Consider the following 16,540-nt stretch of genomic DNA (forward strand, 5'->3'; position numbering starts at 1 on the left):
TACCGAAATAACAAGTACATTACATTAGCTAGCAAGTTAAAAGTATGTCTAGCCAGAATAATTTTGGGTTACCAGTAGAAGATACGTTTCTTGGTTAAACTTAAATGCGACAAAGATACACGACCCATTAAACAAATTGTTTCTCTAATAAATTAACATACATAAAATAAGACAAATTGTCTATATACAATTATACAATAAAATATTGTTCTAAATAATATTTATATAAATTGATTGAAATAAATAGTTATATTAACAACCACTAGCCAGACCGATCAACAAAAAGACTGGAAGGTAACTTCGGGCCAGTGTCCAATGTAACCGTCTATACACATATAGAAAATGTTAATGAAATAAATGCTGAAGCTTGTGAGATTTCAGAACAGCTGTCTATAAATGTTAAATGTTGATGAGAGTCCGGATGTATTCTCTCTCAACTTTAACACTTTTCTTTTTGTGGAAAAGCAGGCTGGTACTCTGTGCAGATGTTTAAATATTACTTTGATAATATTTTGCTAAAAAAATCAGTTGTATACGTGTAGGCATGTAACACACAAACAATAGGCTATTTTTCCCAAAAAGAGTTTAAGCTTCATTCAGGATCTTCAACACGCGATCTGTGACTTCCCAGACTAAACTCCCAGATATGTATGCACAAATATCACATCTGTCGATCTCTTCCCGACGCTTCCGTCTCCAAGAATTTTTGTAGGGATGTTCGCACTGACAGTGATTTACAATAAACTTTTAATAAAGGAATCTGAGGCAACACGAGTGGCAGACACCATTTTCAGCGCAAAAACATTTAAACCCTTTGAAAATGTGCAGAAACATGATGCAACATGTTTAGCTATGGAGAAGGGCGGAGGATACAGCTTTGATGGACTAAATCTATTAAATCACTGCCGTGTGAAAGCACCTTTAGTGCCTTTAGAAGTAAACATTAGCTTCTAACATCTTAAAAAAGACAAACATCCACCCAACACACCCCTCCACCACGTTATACCGCATTACGCAACAATTTCCAGAGTTATTTGAATCCCAAAGCTAAAATAAGCAGCACAGTTCTTCGGACCCAGATGAAGCTTCATTCCTTGATTTAAAAAACACTTTTCATCAGTCCAATTTTTTCAAGTGCAGGAATGAGCTACACCTTGGGTGAGAGAAACCGGCTCAAGCGCAAGCTCTAACTTCAGCTAACTTAAAAGCCACTCCAAACCCACACAGGTCGACTCTTACCCCTCTTCTCACAGCTCGGAAGGACTGGATCTTAGATTTTGAGATTTTCATTTCAGACAGGCGGTTTGTTATCCGCTCAGTAGGGAATTTGGGAGACTGGAAAGGGCCGGAGGGAAAACTTGGACGGGGAGGGGGAGGAATGGTTGGGGGAATCTGGGACGACAAAGATTTTAGGTGAGCTTATAACCAAACATGTTAACAAATAAAAACAAAACAATGGTGGTTAATGAATAGCTAGTTCAAAGACCACTAAATATAAATGTTGCTTCCTAGCAAGTTTCGATCTTAAAAGTTACTTTCAAAGGAACAAAAAACATGAAGCAACCCTCTCAAAAAAGAAATAAAGGTCAGACAGCTTGTAGCAGTAGAGGTGTGAAAGCAGAAGTTCAAGTTTTACCCTGTGGCATTAACTCACAAACTCAAAAATCCTAGCATTGACTACGGTTTTTATTTTATTACCTATTGAGCAAACAAGCCTTAAAATAGAAAGAAGTTTAAGAGGTGACAATGAAAAGTGTGTCTAAACCTTACCTTGGGTTTCTTCCCAAAAAGCCAAAGCTTGTTTTTGGTTCTGCCGATGGCATGTTTGGGGTCTGGTTTGCCTCCCTCATTTTTGGGGGTCCCAATGGTGCTGTCTGACCCCGTCCTCTGGATGTTCTGACTGAAATCCTCAAATGGGAATTCAGCAGGGGGACTGAATCCCGACTTAAATGACTCCACCACGATATCAGAATCCTGCGGGAGGATGACATCAGGTTTAATCTTTTAACACATTTCATTCAGTCTACACACTCCCTTTTGTTTCTTTACAAACTATAACTACAACCAAATTTGCACCGCACCTTTATTTGTGCTTTTCACATAATACGCAACTCTGACTCAGCTAACCTTTGCAACAATACTGAAAATATACAACCGTTACATTTTTTGGGAAAAAAGTGACATTGTCCACATTATGGGAATTTACTAGATAGTTGAAAAGGGCATTTTATAGACGGTTTCAACATAAACAAACGTTACTGCGTAAACGCATGACCAAGTTTACTTCCGGTTCACATTCAAAAACAATATATTGCCTATAAATTATTTCTGATAAGAAGCAAAAGAAGATGAACCATTGGATGGCTCAACTTGTCTCTCCAATATTCTAAACTAGATTGCTATACCAAGCTCAACCTCTAGATGTCAATGAACTATACGGTTTCTTTAAACACACGTCAAAACTACAGGACAAATTCAACAAATTGTTATTTTATCAAATAAACATACAACAAAATACAACAAATCGTTTATTTAATACAATGATTATACAGTAAAATAATAACAAATTAAAATACATTAAATAAAATATAAATAGTTATATTAACCGGAAGTTAACTGGGTGTCAGGCGTGCACGCGCGTCCGATGAAACGGTCTAAAGACGGAATCATCTTAACAACATAAACAAACGTTACTGCACATGCGCACTTTTGTGACCCCCAACTGAACCATGGGGTACACATTCACAAACAGAGTGCCTGTAGATTGTTTCTGATTACAATCAAAAGAAACCGAGAAGAACCGTTACTTGGCTAAACTTGTCTCTCCAATATTTTGAATTTAGACAACGAAACCAAGCTCAACCACTAGACATCAATGTACCATACGGTTTGTTTAAGTGCAACCGAACTACAGGACCCATTCAACAAATTAATATTAACATAAATGACATAAAATATAAATAGTTTTATTTTTAGAAACTTACCAAACAAAACTGGAAGTTAAATGAGGGTCAAGGTGTGCGCGTACCCAATGAAACGTTCTATGCCTACATAAAGCCTGTTGGCCTCAGGGATTGTCATGGAAATGACATTTTACATGTCAGGAAAACCCCGAGCAGGTTATTTTAATCTAATATTACAAAGACTATTTTTTACTTGTGTGTATGAATCATGCACAGATCCAGACACAACTATTAGGTAAATGTGGTCAAGTAATTTCAATTCGACTGGTTACCAGCCCTCATCATTTTAACAACTGTGTCACACTACCAGCCCTAGGCCAGCACTCATATTTTGTTATGGCTTGAAAAGGCATTATATGGACATTCATATCTCAATAATGACGATGAAGGATGGTAAACAGTTTGAGAGTGTATTTGTCGAGGGTGTGGTGCTCATTACGAAAGAACTGGCTTCAATTTACCACTTTAAGAGTCTCAATGAGGCTCATTTGACCCAAGCTTTTCTGCAGAGGCCGTTAGGAAGTCCCCGGACAACACAAAGTGAGGTCATAAACAAAAGCATACACAGAAACGGGTCATACTCAACGCCGAATGGTTCTTTGCTGGTTGAAAGTAGTGACCATTGGTAAGGAATAATTGAGGAGAAATAAGAGGACAGAAAGACAGAATGAAAAGCAGACGAGCCAAGAAAATAATGTACTCCGTGTCAAAAATATGAACTATTTGTGTCACATAGGTTTTTAATAACATGAGGGGGAATAAACGATTAAAACAAAAGAGGAACTTTTCCTTTATGCCGAGAATTTTTTCTTCTGACTTCCCCGCTGACCTTTAGAAAGAAAATGAAAAACACCAGGTGTATGTCACCTCCATTGTGGCGCCACAAGTAACCTTTTCATAAACATCAGGATCATTGAAATGAATGTTTTCCTCTCCTTCCTCAACCGTCCACTCCCACTAGCCATTTTTGCGCTGGTGAACTGCACCATAGCTACCGAGAAATTCCTTCGGTGCAAGATGACCTCAGTCGGAAGCACGGTACATTCCCTTCAATTCATAATGGCGCTTAATTTGTTACTTGTGGAAACGTACGCTGTGTGTTCTTGCACTTACCCTGCGCTCGTCCACATTTTTGGCGGCGGTCACCATGCCCTCCAGGCATTTGGAGATAATGGGAATGACTCTTCGTTCTACCTCAGCAAAACTCCGGTACGTCTCGCCCAGCTTGACCGTCCGACGTTCATCCATGTCCTGCAGATTCTACAAACACACGGACATATGAGGATATTAAAATTTCAAAACATGATGCATAGACCAAAAATACTGATCAGTCATTATGCACTATATTTTTTTGACCAATCAAAAGCCCTGTAGAATATAAAAATCGCTCCCACTTCAATCAAATTGTTTAAAGTTACAAATAATAATGAAAAATACTAAATAACAGGAAATAAAAGCAGGTTTGGGGAAGCAGTAGTTATTTAGAAAGCAGACAGTCTCACCTTGAATATCTGAGGGATGGACACGTTAAAGTGCTTCCACTGCTCACTGTTGAAGTTTTGTAACTGGGCGGCGTACTCATTCTTGCTTTCCTCCGCCATGTGTTGTCTTAGATACAGCTGGGACTTTGCCTAAAACAGAACGTATGGTCCATCTGTATTACTGACACATCGAGAGTTTAATCCGAGAGTGTTGGGGTTTTTCTAATGGTTTTAGTCAGTTACACTCAAGACAGCAACTGTACAAAATAAACCAAGGAACACATGAACTACCTTTTCCACCTCAGACTTTGTGGCGTTGATGTCATTGTCTAACCTATCGTACATCATCTGTGATTTCTCTGCCTCTCTGCATTCTCGCTCAAACTTCTTTTTACTCTGTGAAATAAAGAAAACAAGATGAGCTGTCAAAACAGACGGGATGTCATTCCTATGACACTGCAACCACATGGTTGTATCGTCTGTAAATCGCACAGGACTTGATCTGGTGACAACAGATACTGAAACTCACACAAGCATACATGCAAAAGAGGAGTAAGGCGTTATGGCTTCCAAAGCATCTGTGTTTCATTTTGTGACAGTGTAAGAAAGAGGAATAGCTGTGCGATTACGACACGCCAGTTCTCAACGCCAGATTCAGCTGCTGCTGGCCTCAGTCTGCAGCAACCATAAAACTGCAAAAATACTTTAGCCTTGCTGTCTACGAGACGCACTGACAGGCAGGAAACCTACAAGATGCAGGAATGCAGCAAAGGGTACAAATCCGAGAAAAAGGGGAAAACAGAATGGAAAAAGGGAGCTTGATAACATAAGTGAGCCACAGGAAGGTTTGCATCGGTGCCAACAGCTTGTCACTTTCTTCTGTTTTGTGCTCACACACACACAACCAGACATCTGGATCCCAGGTCACAGCTGGAGGAGAGGTTGTGAATCGGTCACCCACTATTTAGGGACACAACTCCAGCTTGTACATCAGCAATACATTAAACTTTGCATTCATGTGCTGCTAATTTTCCCGTCCCAAACCTCAAAATACTCACATTGTCCATGTGTTTCCAGCACTGGTCTAGATACTGCTGGGTTTTTCTTCCCTCCTGAAGGTGCTGTGGTAAAGACACGAGAAAGGAATTAAAAATAAAATCTCTTACCCAAAGCAAAGCATCACTGCATTCAAGCTCAGGCGTATATAGTCACTCACATGTTTCCTCTCTCCCTTCAGGTCCTGTGAGTATCTCATCAGTTCCCCGTATACTTTGTGCCCCATCTCCTCGGCAACGACCTCTCGCTGACCCGCGTAGTCATTCAACTCGTTCAGTATGGCGTTGAACGACAAACAGGAAGTGAACCTACAGGACGACATAAAACAAGATAATGATGAATATAGAATGTATATGTAATAAACTTGGATTATGGGAAAAAAGCTGTTTTCCATGCGTTCTCTGTCGAAAGCATTGGCGGTAATAGAAATCAAATGTTAGAAATGTTTTTGTAAAATTAAAAATGTATTTCTATTAATTAGACTCATATTTTATTAAGTATTAATACATTATCTTCATGTATTATAATATGAATATCTTATATCCCCAAATTATATTTTAAAATAACACACTATTTCATGCACTTATCTTCGTGAAAGCTGAAGTCAAATAATGTCATCAGACATTTTCCATGAAACTGTACCAGACAGCTCAACTTATAAATCATAATAATAATAAGCTTTCTATAGCAAAGGGGGTAAGTTTGATAGACAGCTTGATAAACTTATTCTTTATGTACTTGCTTAACAAATGATTATGGTTTATTTTTACCAAAAAAATGATGCAACATTAAGGAAATCAATCACAAAAAGACCGTGAAATGCAACAAACAAAAAATCCACAAATATGAGTACCAGAAAACATTTAACATCTTAATATGATCACTAGACCTGAACTCAACTAAGTTCTTGGTTCAAACATGAGACATTTTATTGCTTAGATTTTGAAAGATCCCATTGTCTATGCCTTTATAACAATGAAATGGCTTTAACATACAACACACACACGCACAGCATCTCCTCAGGTTGCCTTCACGGCCACCGGGGACCCACAGACTTCAGTCTATCCGTATGTTGATATTGACCAAAGGCCAGCCTGCGAGCCATGACTAGCTCACTATATTAAAAATCCCTCCTTCATAAGCACTTCAGGCGGCTTGTATCTTCTCTTTGGGGGCGGGGGGGGGTCTTGCATTGGGAGAGCTCCCCCACCTCCTGTGTCGAGTTCTAATCAGCGAGCTGTCTGTACACTGCATGAAGAATGTCCCGGGACAGAAACACGGCAAGAGAAATTATTCCTGTATAATGGAATTCATTACAGGACGTGGGAGGATCCTGTGCTGACACCCAACATTCACCCCCCATTCCCAACCTCTCTTTATCATATAAACCTACCACAAACATAACATGCCGAGCCAAAAGGTGAAGACAAATGTTATCATTTAACTTAATTATTTAATGTTTAAATCATTTAAGTCATTATCAGCTTAAACATATTTTAAGACATCATGAAAAGAACAATGTAAAATAGCAGGAAATAAATATTTAAATGGAAATATATTAAGAAATCGGACGAATTTCTAAAGTAGGTGAAATGTAAAATATTTGACTTATTTCCATTTCTGTCACTGCCTGAAGCTCAACTCACCGGGGCTCATCTTCTTTGGAGCGTTTGGGGCAGTATTTCTTCACCAGATTCCTGTTGGGAAACAAAATAACAATTTAAAATGCATAAGATTTTTCTCACATTTTTTCCTAGATGAAAAAAAAACATCAACATCAGGGCTCTAAAAACTACATCAATTTGTACAGCACTGAAGGGAAAACAACAGTCTGTCTAACGCATGTTTGGTTTTTGCATCAGAAAATGTAAGTAGGCCATGGTAAACAGGCCAAAAAAGTGATGGTATGCTAATGCCTCTTCCCCTCCCTTCGTCCCACACAATATAAACTCAGGGGAAGAACGGCGAGACGAATCTTATGTGGGAGCTGTTGAGACGCTCTGCTACTGCACTTTGCCATGCCCTCTTGAGGGGGCTCCGTTTAGTGTGCAAGGGGAGTGAAAGGACCCCCTTCCTCAACCCGCACCCCACTGACCTGCATAAATGATGCCTGTCACTTCCTGTAAGTTAGGTTCCTCAAATTCACTTCATGAATTAGATCAAACAAAAAGACACTTCCCCTGTCATTGGTTTGGGTATGATTAATACTCGGATAACTTCTCAAAAAGAACTATATTCTTCTGTCAATGTCAGATCTTGCTGAAGTGAGCAGTTCATTACAACAGTATATTGTACGGGAGTAGAAAACAATATTTCATTCATGCCACATCCCCTTTTAAACCTTTTTTAAATAATTTGTGATTTTTAAGGTCCTACTTTGGTTCATGGAGTGTCCAACAACAAGTTTATGTACGGTGTAAAAACACTTTTATTTGCAGTAATTATTAACTTACTTCTTGACAGACTCTCAAATGATTTTTGACAGACGTTCAACGATCGATTCATCTATCTTATTCACTCCTTTCTGTCAGCCTACTCCGATCTAATTGGTCAGACGGTCTAGTCTGCTGTGATTGGTCTACCTTGTTACATTACACACGGCATGAAATGTAATATTAAGGATAATGTAATATATGTTCTTTAATGCACACAATGTACCGCATATGTTTACATTTGGTTTTTGTGTTGTATAGTTTTCGATTCTGGTATTATTTAAAGGAAAGAGTTGGACTTTAATCAAATCGAATAGTAAACAGTTATTGAAATTAATTTATAAAGCAATTTTAAATCCTATCAGGGAAAGAAGGCTGGCTATCCAAAATAATGTAATTTAAAGTGACAGTTCACAAAAAAACGAGACACATTTACTCACCCTCTTGTCATTTCAAACCTGTCTGACTCTCTTTCTTCTACAGTTCACAAAAGAAGATATTTTGGAGAATGTTGTTAACTGGCCCCATTTACTTGCATTGGTTTTGTGTACCAACTTTCTTCAAAATATCATCTTTTCCGGAAGAAAGTCATTCAGGTTTAATAATAACATGAGGGTGAATAAAAAAATGACATATTTATCATTTATGGATTAACTTTCCCTTTAATATACAAAATAACAATAATGCAGATATTCAAGAATAATGTACATCAGCTCCCTTCACTCCTCGCCATGTCAGCTCTTGAGAGAAAACACAGTCTGGGTGTTGCCATGTGTAACTGGCCGCGTCTCATGGGGGTTAGAGAGCAGTGTGGGATCGGTCAGCTAGAATGAATGTGTGGTACTACACCAAATCTCAATGAGACTTAAAAGGGGGAAGAGGAGCGACTCTATAACCGTATCTAGGCAACAACAGAATGTCTACAGAGACATATGGATCCCAAGAGAGGAGAGGAGAGAAATGGAGATCAGGAGAGAAGAGGTGAGAAGACAAAGCAGAGGAGAGAGAAGAGAGAGAGAAAAGGCCCCAGCTGCAATGTCCTGTGGCGATTTCACAGCATGTCCCATTCATAGTTTGATCTCACATTAAATCTTACAACGTGGAACCTGCAGGGGAAACAGTGCCGTGTTGTTTATGACCACTGACGTGTCTCTCACCATCACATCGACTCCCTAAGCAACATTACCTCATCAGGGAACGATCAGAAAAATCAATAACATGGATCGAGAAGGACGCTCTTGTTAAGCCTATCAAAATGATATTATTATGGTGCAAGTTGTCAATACAAAAGTACATTTAGGCCGATAAACTACATCACCTGGCAGAATTTTTGGGAGGTAATTTTTGTTAAAGCGGAGGTTACAAACGCAGGATCTGCAAATCTTATATTAATCTTGTGTACCTATAGAGAAGTACTGCATACTTTGTATCTTCGAAGAGTCTTTAGTTTGATCAAATTTATAAAAGATACAGCTGAACGATTATTTCCGGATTATTTCCGACGCGCCCCAAAAGGTGTGCGGGGGCGGAACTAGAGCAGGAGCACACAATACATCACATTATCCCGGGATTACTCTGTATTCACTATAAATTTGTGTTGCTTACATAATGCACGTATGCGCCGGTGGCCAACAAAAAACAGACATTGGCACAGTTTCACTTACTGTGTGCCATTCATGTCCGGCATCTTTCAGCACTGGGACTGCACCATCTAAACAATCTCCAAATCCAGCATTATATCCACAGTTTATAAAACATTCCTCAACGAAATGCAGTGAACTAACACAGCAAAACTTCAGTACGACAAACGAAGCGCATTGATGGGCGGGCTATCGCTGGGTGACGAGTGGGCCTGCTCTTTTCCTGCTCTTGCTGGTTGACGCATGGGGGTGCTTTTCGAGAAGAATGATCCAATAAGGGACTAAGAAAAGTTGTTACAAGGCAATTTCAGAAAAAAACTTTCCGAAACGTATACGAACCCTAGGGGGGTGGTTCGAGCAGAGAAATGCTAAGTGATATGTCTTTGACAAGTTGAAAATCTTAAGCATGAGAAGCCAGCATGTTTAACATTTTAAAGACGTCAGAATGCATGACACACTATTGCACCACCCCTTTAATATATCGACTGTTTATAAAAAGCAAAAAACATGTAATGCGTTGGTCTGGAACTGAAAGCTAAAATGTATAGACTCACCGTAACTGCTTCGCATATGTCTGCTCGATCTCCAGACGCTCCTTCACGAATTTTGAATAGCGCTCGAGAAAATCGATGCCCCATTGCGTGTGCTTGTCCAGATTTTCAAACTGGTCCTGATCAAGAGAGAGAGAGGAAGAGAGAGTGAATGAAATTTTTATCTTTCCCGGCCTGCTGCTGCCAGACAGGAAACATGAATATGAAAAGATTTGTTTGAAGAATATTAAACATTTGCTGGGTGACTGTAGAATATAAATCATCGCTGAATAAACATACACGTGAAGAAAGAGGATTGTTTGATTGCTTTGAGCAGAATTTGAACATTTCTGGTTATCTTCAGTCTACAGCATCTTAAACATAATGTCCCAGATAATCATTTCAACGTCTCCTCCAAGTGTATAAACAAACTGGAAACACATTTATATTGAGCCAGAGAAAACAATAATTAAACATGTCATCATTGATCTGTTAATCGAGATATTTGAAAGGCTGTATTACCAAAAACGACAACCACATAGCTATTGATAAACATTATTCACCAGCCTGCATGGTCTTAAAGCCCATTAAGGTCAGAATTCAACATTATTTCCCTGTATCTGGCCCGTGGTTGATAAACACCAAAACTATGTTTCCAGGAATTTTTACCAGGCATAATCATAACCTCTGGATGGACTGTGCTTTCACCTGTGCCATCTGCGTTATTGCATAAATTTGTTATTTAATGAAACACAAATAACCGCAGAGCGCCAATCTGGCCGGCAAACCGGGTGAGCGGTTCCAGCTCACAGCGATTACATCACAATCCACACCGCCAACCCAACAACACAGACACAACACCATCCATCTGCGTTCTGAACGACACACAACTCTACGAAGGAGTGATGTTTACAGCTTAACATTTCAGGCCTATTTATGGTAAAGCCTTCGATTTAACAGACTCAGACGGGGGAAGAAAAGAGAGCAGGCCTACAGACTTCATTGATCCTCAATAAGTCAGATCACAGAATTGCACAGACTGATGCTCAGCTTTCCTAAATCTTTGTATAAAAATAAAGTTAATTAATTAATAATTAATTGAAATAAAATGTCCAGGTAAATAATAATATTTTTTGGGTATTTGGGAGCTTCAAGCGATTGAGACGTCTCACACTAGAGACTTGTCTTTAGGAACTGTGAATGCGGCCGCAGGCTTTCGACTCCAGCATGTGAGAGTCAGGCGGGTTGTATGATGAAGATGATCTTTGATAGGCGACACTGAAACAGAGAGACAGGCATGCTGGGTATTACCCTGAGGCAGAGCCAGTCTGTTCACAGGAGGCACAAGACAACAATCTCTCCCCTGTTCAAGAGCAGACGACATGCGATAAATAGTGATTCAGATGATGTTTCCATCCAAATCAACATACATGGTTAGGAAATGTATAGTGCTCATTGCCTTGTTCCTCGACACATAGGTAGTTAACAAATAAACTGTACATGCATCCTATGGTGTGACAAAGCAAATTTAAAACAAACAATGAAGACGAATCACTCTTATGCTATTTTATATTAAACATATAAATAAAATAATATAAAACATTTTAGCAGTTTGTTTTCAAACTTTTTGGTGTCTCACCAAAACACATTTACAGTAAGTTTCTGTGCTTAAAAGCTAGACAGACCACAGCCATTTGTAGTGACACACAGTCTTAAAGGGATAGTAAATATTAATTCTGTCATTTCACCCTTAAGTTATTCCAAACCTGTATACATTTCTTTATTCTGACAAAGATGATATTTTGAAGAATGTGGGAAACCAAACAATCCTGGGGCACCACTGACTACCACATTAGTTCCTTATAAAAGCAGTGAATAGTGCCCCATATCCGTTTGGTTACAACTTACAAGTATTCTTCCAAATATCTTTCTTTGGGTTTATTAGAACAATAAAATGTATACAAGTTTGGAGTTTGGGTAAATGATGACAGTAGTTGGGTAAACTATCCTTTGAAAGACATGAGATGTGACACAACAGCTCAAGACATCCATCTAACACTTCTGATGAAACTAATCAGGAATAGACTTGATGACAGCTGATAATAGACATCGTATAATGAACCATGTTACGACACAGGAATATTAATGACGATCACATGCGTTGTGATACCAGGGACGTGAACATCAGGACAGTAATGCCTCATTAACATGTTGACCCTAACACAAGCAACAAACAGACACACAACAGTTGAGTAGGCCTAACTGTGTTTGCTGATATTTCTAGTAGCCTTGACCAATTGGTTTTCTCAGATAATGGCTAGCACAAGACAGAGCCATTGAGAGAGAGAGAGAGTCGCATCAACTTCCCCGACTCCAATGGAACAATTTATTCACAGAAATGGCGGTTGATGGAGGCTCCCAGGAGTTCCGGAAAGTTACTAGTAACACAATCAGACCAACTGAGGTAAAATTTTAGCCCATTAATTTTGAACTCTCTCTCAATGGCTCGGACACAAACTAGCCAAAAGCTAGGCAATGTAGCTAAAATGATCTCCTCATTTTTACCCTCTTGACGGCATAATTGTTACTATAATATTTACTAGGATATTAATGAAGAAGTAAATTAAAAATAAAATGTATATAATAATTTGCTATCTAGTTTGCTTCTATTTGAGGAAGCACCAATTTTGACTTAACAACTATTGTTGTCATGCAGTTTCAAAAAATACAAAACAGCACTTCTCAAATAAGATTTCAAAGAATGTAAAATGATAAATAGACAGGGCCTATAGATAAAATAATAATAATAATCACAGAAAACTAATAAAATACATTGCAGGTCATGTCATAAATAGTGACCATGCAGGCCTATCAAGATGTTTTATAAAGAACTCCAACAGTGCAGTATAAATGAAAGTGCCATTTAAAATATTGCTTAATTTGATATCATCAAAGAGAGAGAGAGAGAGAGAGAGAGAGAGAGAGAGAGAAGGATAAAGTGCAATTAAGATAAAGCAGGAATCTCTGTTTGTTCACAGAAGTAGCAGTTAATCATTGCTTCGAGTAACATTCACTGCACACCCTGCACCACACAGCCAACCATTCAACCGCAGCCCCTGACACTCACATCACATGAGGTGGGAGGTTTAATTCCAAATTATCTCCCAAGAACTGATGAGTATAGCATAAACACATAACACATAAGCATGTGGGTGTTTTATGAGGGCCGGGAGGGAGCATTAGACACAGTCATGTGGGTTCAATGCTGGTCGCTGCAGAAGAAGAAAATCACCTTAGCAGCATGCTGACTCTTCACTCGAGTGGAAAAACATCATCCCCCACCATCTGTCATTCTTTAACTGGCATTTAACTTACACATGCATGTTCAAGAAGAAAAATACTGAGTTACTTGCACAAACATGCAAAAGATAAGCAACACAAAACATAAGTGTCAACTAGTGAGTGGGTCATCGGAACAACTATTGTTCAACTCCGTCCAAAAATGTAAATTCTGTCATTATTCACTTGCCCTCATGTCATTTCCAACCTGAGTTACTTTCTTCAGCAGAATACAAAATAATAAGATATTTTGAAGAAGTTGGTAACAAAACAACTGTGGTACCCTTTGACTTGGATTGGTTTTGTTTTCATACAATAGAATTGAATTGGTATTGCCATTGTTCGGCTACCAAGATTCTTCAAAACATATTTTGAGTTCTGTGGAAGACAGAAAAGTCATACAGGTTTGAAATGACAAGAGGGCAACTGAATAATGACAGAATTTTAATTTTTGGGTGAACTATTCCTTTAAGAAAATCAGCCTCATTTATATATAATGAAACAGACAAACGTGAGTCGATATCAGGGGAGGCCATCTGTTGTTCCGAGCATTTTCCCGGTGGGCCGCTATCGTTTGGGGCCAGAACGGAGGCTTTGGCCGCACAGACGGACGTATCATAAATGCAAATGCACGCAACGAGAATGCAAAAGACACGTATGCATGCCGGCACTTGTTTGGTGCGCACCAGGCTTCAGGTGGCAGGGTTCGGTTCACACTTACTCAAATAAACGGCACTAACAGAGCAATCGCTCCAGAGTTTGTTTTAATCGAACCAAACATGGCACATATTATGAACACACACGAAAATGCTATTGGTTAAGCAGGTTATTGCTTCCTCTTTCAGTCTGGCACCACCTGCACATTGGTAAATATACACTATAATAGATTAATCATTGTAATAACGGAATACAATCTAAGGAACAAGATACTCATTGAGAAAAATAATGTAACCATCGCTTGCCTATGTTAGACATGCCCCCCTTGGTTGCGGAGCAGCACTATTATTTGGTTGCTAAGGGTTCTGACTAGTTTTTAGCACATTGAATGCCGAAGTTCAGAGTGCAATTCCATAATAAAAACGATAACAGTTGCCTGCCGTGGCAAACACCAGTAAATATAAAACCTATTCAGCGACTCATTAGGAGAAAGAAATCAAGGATTATGAACCACAAGCTGGCAGATTGGTCAACCAGCAGGTTCCTTCACATCCACAGACCAAAATCACACCAATGACATCCAACGCGCAGCTTGAGCCATGGGTCTTAGTACCATGTGTTCTCTGACTGGCCCGTATGCAGCAATTACAATATGAATACGGTGGTCTGTCAGCTTAAACAGCGAGTCTGTTTAATTGGCAACACTTACGGTCCCGTGACTTTGGATGCTAAATGTTAGAAAGGCCCAGAATCTTTCACATGTCTTTGTTCTTACTCGAAACTCAGCCTGTTCAAATATTAAACAGTGAAATTAAACTAAAGCAATAGCCAAGGGTTGGCATTATTCATGATATTCTCTGGTCAGCTCCCTGGCACAGTTGGTGCCAGAGGTAGGCGAGCATGCTCACATTGTACCCTTACATCACCCTCCCAAAACGCTCCTGAATAATTTAACTCAATGAGTTCATGCAGGCTCCGCCTCCACAGGCTAACTTGCAGTTGCTAGGAGACAAAGGGGGCGGGTTATATCGGTTTACAGAAACCTGAGCTATGTTAAAATTGAGTCTCAGATCCACACAGTGGTGTCGAGATGTCTCTATAGATCAGAACCTAACTGGAGCAAAAATATAACTGAATGTGACTTCTACTTCTGTTCCTTTAACTGTTTTATCTTTTAAATCTGTAACTTATCCTCTATACTGCCATCTCTGTTTAAAACATGACATTGCAAAAAGGTGCGGCTTTAAATTAAAAGTACTTTCATACCAAAACAAACCCAAAAGCTTATATTATATATATTTTAAATTTCCATTTGTTAATTAAAATAAGGAGAGTGTTGGACAATTTTATCTCCTTGCTTAACTAATGTTTTACTTTTAAACAAAAAGGAGTCTACGGATTGCAGCTTTAACATTTTATATAATATTATAATTCTAGTCTGACCTTATACAAAAAATATCTAACAAAAAAGGTAATTTCAGAGTTCTGACACTGGTTAAAAGTCCTTAAAATAAGAGTTGACAGAATTGTGTGAGGGAATTGAACTTTTTTAATAAAAGGCTCCCTGAGAATTTCTTGTCGTGCTTGCAAAGTATATTCAATTTCCTTCCACTGTTGCAACATAAGGTCTCCAGCGCAAGGTGATTCCAGCAAAGCTTTTTAACATTTTTCCAGACATCCCCATTTCACGATTCCACCAGACAGACACTGTGAACTGCTTTTTTTCACACGAGCTTTATAACTAGTTTCTGTGTAAATGACATCTGCATTTATAATTCACAAGTTTTCATACTCTTTAATGTGCCAATTTATGACACTTTTACCCACTGTGGGGAAAAATGTATGTGTGCTTTCAGTCACGCAAGCTTCCATTGCACTATACAAATAAATCAGCCTCTGAACAGTTTAACAAGACGTTTCAGCAACTGCTGTAAATGTTATTGTGGGTCATATCATATCATTGAAAACAAAAAGCTTAAGACATTAAAAGTCATAAGACTTGGAATGTGTACAACCGAGATAAATATTCATTTTTACTTATTGTCGAAAGAAATGCAATGGTTAGGTTCGACTAAACTCAGCATTAAACTGACAGAAGACGGAGAGAAAACAACGAAAGTGAAAACAAACAAAATGAAAGTGTTGTAGGTTGTTGAACAATAACATCAAAATCTCAGAGTTCCAGCATGGAGGAAATAAAGAAATATATATATTTGTGCTTCTCTGATCAGACAGATACATTAAATGCATTTGGCAGAAACCTTCATAACCCACTTACAGTCCATTTAAGGTGAACATTTTTTTATTTATCAGTCTGTCTCCAACTCACTTTGTTTACACTTGTGCAGTGTTCTATCAAATGATCTACGGGAACACAATTGGAAGAGTTGGTCATCTTTTGTATGGGTGAAATCGAGAACATTAAGGAATTCTGCAATGCAA

The 16,540-nt window shown here is 38.7% G+C and overlaps 1 protein-coding gene across 3 annotated transcripts in view; it reads right to left on the reverse strand.

Moving 5' to 3' along the window:
- fnbp1l (formin binding protein 1-like) overlaps positions 1-16,540 on the reverse strand; it is a 39,824-nt gene that overhangs the window by 6,092 nt on the left and 17,192 nt on the right. For 2 of the 3 annotated variants that reach the window (XM_056773077.1, XM_056773076.1), the window contains exons 2-10: positions 10,127-10,242; positions 7,147-7,197; positions 5,661-5,808; positions 5,503-5,565; positions 4,736-4,840; positions 4,466-4,594; positions 4,077-4,223; positions 1,771-1,974; positions 1,240-1,392 (exon numbers count right to left, since the gene is read on the reverse strand). In XM_056773077.1, coding sequence (XP_056629055.1) covers positions 1,240-1,392; positions 1,771-1,974; positions 4,077-4,223; positions 4,466-4,594; positions 4,736-4,840; positions 5,503-5,565; positions 5,661-5,808; positions 7,147-7,197; positions 10,127-10,242 — 1,116 coding nt within the window. The remainder of the gene's footprint in view (positions 1-1,239; positions 1,393-1,770; positions 1,975-4,076; positions 4,224-4,465; positions 4,595-4,735; positions 4,841-5,502; positions 5,566-5,660; positions 5,809-7,146; positions 7,198-10,126; positions 10,243-16,540) is intronic. The other variant, XM_056773078.1, reaches the window with a different exon arrangement.

The sequence above is a fragment of the Triplophysa dalaica genome, chromosome 18 (assembly GCF_015846415.1).
Source record: "Triplophysa dalaica isolate WHDGS20190420 chromosome 18, ASM1584641v1, whole genome shotgun sequence".
Classification (NCBI taxonomy): Eukaryota; Metazoa; Chordata; class Actinopteri; order Cypriniformes; family Nemacheilidae; genus Triplophysa; species Triplophysa dalaica.